A 5276-nucleotide genomic window follows, 5' to 3' on the forward strand; every position below is an offset into this window, starting at 1 on the left:
ATATATTCTCAGTAATATAACATTTTCTGAACCAAACGCATCCTCTCAGTAATATAACATTTTCTGAACCAAACGCACCCTAAATTGTTTTTAACATACAATATTTGTATTTAAATCTATTTATTTCTAATATTTTTTAATTTACTTTTTATATTTTGATGTATGAAATAATTAAAATTTGATAGACTAAAATACAAATAAATAACATAATTTACGTGACATCAATAGTGAAGTGTGATTAGATGGCATTTACCAATTATGGAAGTTTTGGAGGTTGCAAATAAGTACAAGTAATTAGCTGTAAACGTGAATAAGCAGAATTATATTAACGAAAAACCCATGTCCGTGAAATTGAGAGTCTAGCTTAATAGGCCTGAAATCCAACATGTAGCTAAACCTACGGCGGCATTTAGCCCCGCTTTTTTGTCTTTTACTTCATCTTCCTTTCCATACACAACCAACAGAAACAACAAGCGAAGGAGGCACATGTCAATTCCCAACCAATCAGATTTCAACTATTTCCAATCCCCGATATCCAAGGACTAGCAATTTTATTTTGGAATTGTAATTCTAGGGTTTCAAACAAAAATCAAAATTCATTGTAAAATTAATTAAATTAATTATCGATTTCCCAGGGTATGGAAGTCGAGGTGTCCAGTTCGAAACCTTTAGCGATTGATCTTGAGAGTATGGTAAAGGGAGACAAGGAGAAGGTTCGTGTCAAGAGAAAGACTTTACAGGCCGTGCTGGAGCAGTGTCAGAGAGCCCTTGAATTGCTCAGTAACGGCAGCTTTGATGAAGACGATGACGATGGAGGCGCCGATTCCGAGGAGGAGCCGAGCCGCGAAGGATCTTCGGTTTCGTGTGACGATCCAGAAGCTGATGAGGTATGAATGAAGCGTTTTGGTTTGTGAAAAATTTGAGATTTGTAGACTAGGTGAATTCTTCAATTCAGCTCGAAAATAATGTGATGCATATGGAAGCTTAATTTTGTTAGACTTTGGTGTTTCGCGTGGAGATTTAGGTTAAATTATGCTTGATTTGTAGAAATTTGAGCTGGGATATTTTATAGTTTAATTGGTTTGATTTTCTGATAAACCTTACTTGTTTGGGTAATTGTTATCAGTTCATCATAAATTCTATGCAAAGCCTGCGTGATTTTATTTATGGTGTGTTTTTCTCTTCCAAAGTATTTTTTACTTTCGATTTAAATTAATTTAAGTTTGTAGGTTATTCAGAATCTATTCATTGACTTATACATTATAGTCGAGATCAATTTCTTTTTTTCTTTCTTGTGCATGCCATGGTATGGCTGATAAACTTATGGATATGGCTCTGCTAGCTTGCAAGAAGACGTAGCTTAACATGATATGTTTCTGTCTTAGACTCAGTGGATGTTGACTCATGATATTGAATAACCTTCTTTTAAGTGTAAACTATGTTGAGGAGATATATGCTGGTGTATGATGGGGTAGAAATGTTTGTGGCTGTTTGTAAAGGGTCATTATGAATTTGATAAGTAAAATAACTTGATTTTATTTAATTTTTCTTTCATGTGTTGTGTTTTATTTTGTAATGGACATGGATCAAATTCAGAATTAAGTTAACTGTGCAAGCTGCCGACCTCATATATGTTTTAATCACAGCAAACATCTGAATCTTCCTCTGTTATATACTGTGATGCTCCCAAATTATAAATTGAGTATGCTCAGCCTTATCCTTGAAGGCCACAGATAGTCACTATTGGAGTGCCAGCTTATGTGTTAATTGTTAATAATATTGATATTAGGAAAGAAATATATAGTTCAGGTTGTGAATAAACGAAAGATTTATGATTTTACTTCGTTTAAGTTTTCATCTTTCTATGTGTTCTATAGTATTATTGACCGAATAAGTTAAGCATATATTTCTAAGTTATATATAGATTTTACATTTTGTGTCTATCTTCCCTAATGCAGCTTTGCGATCTTCTTAAATCTCGAGTTGAATGTGCCAACTTCCTTGAAAAGTTGGAGTGTGCACAGGTGTCAGCTCCGCAGAATAATGCTGGTATGCAGCCTAAGACAGTGCCTGGTAGAAGTATTATCATATGTCAATATATAATTGTTGCTATTCATTACATGCCAATTTCTTCAGCATATTGAAGTTCAAGGTTATAGAACTTTGAAAGAATTATGTTCTGCTCTTCACAACCTAACTGCATAGAACTCCTTTTTTAATTTTTGTAGCAGAAGAAGGTAGTTCATGGGACATGGTCAGTGACAATGATATTTGGGATTGTGAAAATGCTGATTTGGATGGAGAAGATTACGTTCTTGTTAGGGAAGAAGATATAGTGGATGGTATTGCATGCTTCATGGCAGCATATCTATTGTCCCTTAAACAGACCAAGGTAATCAAAGTTTCTGCCCTTCAATAAATTTTGAGGTTCTTAAAATTAAATGGATAGAGTGACAGCATATTGATCTTTGACTTACAAAAAATTTGCTTTGTACAGTTGCAATCACCTAATAGGAAAACCTAGAGTTCCTATTTCCATATTTATTCATCGATATGGCTGTCTAACATCCTAAACATGAATGCTCTTCATTGACTAAACCAGAAAGGTTTATTAGTTAGTTATTCTATACAGAACTATCAACATGAATGCTTTCTGGTCATGTCTCTCTCCCTTCTTCCCCACTCAATTTGGAAGATTTTGGCTATTGAGGCTTCTTTTAGTCTCCACAGTTCATTAACTTCTATTCTGATTTAGCTTAATTGTATGGAAAATTGGATAAAATTTTCTAACCATGCCTTCTATGGTTTATTAAACATTGTGATTGTATTTGTATATTAAATAACTAATGCTTTTATCTGGGTGCTGTTTTTATGCAGAGTATGACTCCAAATCAACTTCAAGAAGGTGAGTTTGGCTTCATCCTAGATAGGGTGCCTTGCACTTTTTTTCATACCAGTATCTTAATGATAACTTTGAGACAAAATTTTATTAATTAGCTTGCAATCTGTTGATTACAGATAAATTTTTTGCATTAACTGGTATAAGTTTGGTTGTAAGTGATTTGGAGGTCTGATGTATTATCTTGAATTATCATTTCAGCCCTTAGCAAGACTTTCTCTGTAAAGAAGAAAAAAGGGAAGCTTCGGAAAGCTTGGGATGGAAGTAAAGTCATTTACAATGTAGCTTCCTGGGGTGCAACTGCTATTGGGTAGGCTATTTAAATTTATAATTAATCCACTGGCTTTATATTGCCTGCACAATTTTTTTTCATGTTTTGTGTATAGGATGCATATGATCAGTAAAAGTGAATGATGTGTTATCTGATATGTTTCTCATACTGTTGAGGACTTTATTTTGCATGCTTCAGCATTCTTTTTCGTTATGTAAAAATATATATCAGTCCTCTCTTTAACTACGTTTTAACTAACCTCTTGTCTCCTATTGGTTTGTTGCCAACAGGATATATCAAAACCCCGTTCTTCTGAGGGTTGCCTCGAAAGCCTTCTGTACTTCATGTCATGTAATATCAAAGCTTCTCTGATATGTCTACTTTGTCGCTTGGAGAATAGTTCTGGTGCCGAGATGCACTGTTGTATTTATGCTTGTGCTGCCAGTGCAGCTTGGTGTTTCGCAATTTGTGTAACGTTAATGCCATTCTTTGGTTGTTACTTACAGATCCATTGATTTCCATGCCATAAACTAATCTTGTAAATATTTGTGCCTCGAAGCATTCTGAGTGCAATTCAAATTCATTGGCCGTGTCCTTGTAACTTATTCAGTCCTAAGCCCTACAGTTTGATTAGGTTTATATGCACATGTATTCGTTGGTATTGACGTCTGGATTACGATGATTAGAAATTTGTTACCATTTCAATAAATATCCATGTCATAATATATTTCAAATCTATATAAAAGTATACGTGTTATTGTGACTTAATAGAGTGTGAATTAGACTTTCTACTTTTCTTTAGTGAGCCTTTGTATTGGCGTTTGCAATCTAGGTAGATTTTGCCTAACATTGAACTATATTCTATTTTATATATTATGCTCGGGGTTTATATATATAATTAGCTTGGGGTTAACACAATTTGGAGTACCAATTATCCTATAATATACGAACTAAATTTTATACGGACACGTCATTTTTAATATTTGAGTAATATCATATTTATAAAGTAAATATCCTAATCTTGCATTTGGAAGGACATGATAATTGGTTGATGCACGTAAAGATGCTTGTATATAAAGTATTCTAACAATACAATATATTTCATCTCCCACGGAATTGTATCTTTATGTTATGTTATGGATGGATTATGCGTAGCCTTTAGCGTAAGTTTGGGTAGAGTATTAGGAGGTTGAAACTTGAGATCTTGGTCAACCAGAGGAGGGAGCTTAATCTTTGACGTTTGAGCTAAATAGCACAATTTGAAGGATGCCAAAATAAATAAACGATGATACTCATACTAGTTTTGTTTCAGACGACAAGTAATCAAGTGCCTTGAAAAACAGCCTCCAGTCCTGAAAGTTCTTTACGCTAGATAGGCTTCAGCCTTTGTTTTTTAGCTTTCACTCCAGAACAGTAGAGCAGGTCTTTCATTCTTTCTTTTATTATATTATTACTGTAACTTTTAAAAAATTTGGTTATTCTCTTTACAACACAGCTTCAAAAATTCAGTTATTATTGTGTACTACCCAGTTTTGGTAATAAACTTCTTAATATCTTAGATATAAGAGATTGTGTAGAATGATGGTATCATAGCCTAACTTAACTGCAACTTATCCCCCAGTCATCTTTCGCTTAGGTAAAATGCGCTCGTAATAGCAAAGTTCAGAAGAAATTGGGAAAGGAAAAGCTATCCTTATCATATTTATATTTTATATATGTATATTACAAAAATGTTCAACCTTCTGGTGCTCTATACGTTTGAATATATGCAAGTAAAACTGACGGAGAGCAGAGCAGCTGAGTCGTTTGCTCTCTTTACAAAATTGACTGAAACTTGTGAAGAACTTCATCTATTTTTCAGCAGGCCAAGGAGATCATATCATCTCGCAGCACCTTGTATCTCCACATTTTCCAAGCAAAAAGTTTTTAGTAATAGATGCCTCCACAGAAAGACTCCTAATAGTAGTATGTGTTACCCTTATGATTGGGAATATCCCTGCAAAGCATTGATCGCACTTCCGTGATAGATCTAGGGGGATCCAGGTCTTTCTCTAGTAACGCGTTTCCAAGTAGCTGCTGCATCTGCGAGGCAAATGTATCATCCAG

At 34.3% G+C, this 5276-nt stretch overlaps 1 protein-coding gene across 2 annotated transcripts; it reads left to right on the forward strand.

Moving 5' to 3' along the window:
* Positions 1 to 339: 339 nt before the first annotated feature.
* LOC116107571 lies at positions 340 to 3775 on the forward strand. Of its 2 annotated transcripts, none has more exons than XM_031393840.1 (6): positions 340 to 887; positions 1959 to 2049; positions 2232 to 2392; positions 2878 to 2905; positions 3101 to 3209; positions 3461 to 3775. In XM_031393840.1, the coding sequence occupies exons 1-6, from the start codon at positions 639 to 641 to the stop codon at positions 3540 to 3542; spliced, it is 720 nt and encodes a 239-aa protein (XP_031249700.1). In that variant the 5' UTR covers positions 340 to 638; the 3' UTR covers positions 3543 to 3775. The 2 variants fall into 2 exon arrangements, with proteins under 2 accessions (XP_031249700.1, XP_031249699.1); XM_031393839.1 differs by having other exon boundaries at positions 341 to 887; positions 2229 to 2392.
* Positions 3776 to 5276: the final 1501 nt, after the last annotated feature.

This window comes from Pistacia vera, unplaced genomic scaffold, assembly GCF_008641045.1.
Source record: "Pistacia vera cultivar Batoury unplaced genomic scaffold, PisVer_v2 Contig54, whole genome shotgun sequence".
In the NCBI taxonomy this organism is placed as follows: domain Eukaryota; kingdom Viridiplantae; phylum Streptophyta; class Magnoliopsida; order Sapindales; family Anacardiaceae; genus Pistacia; species Pistacia vera.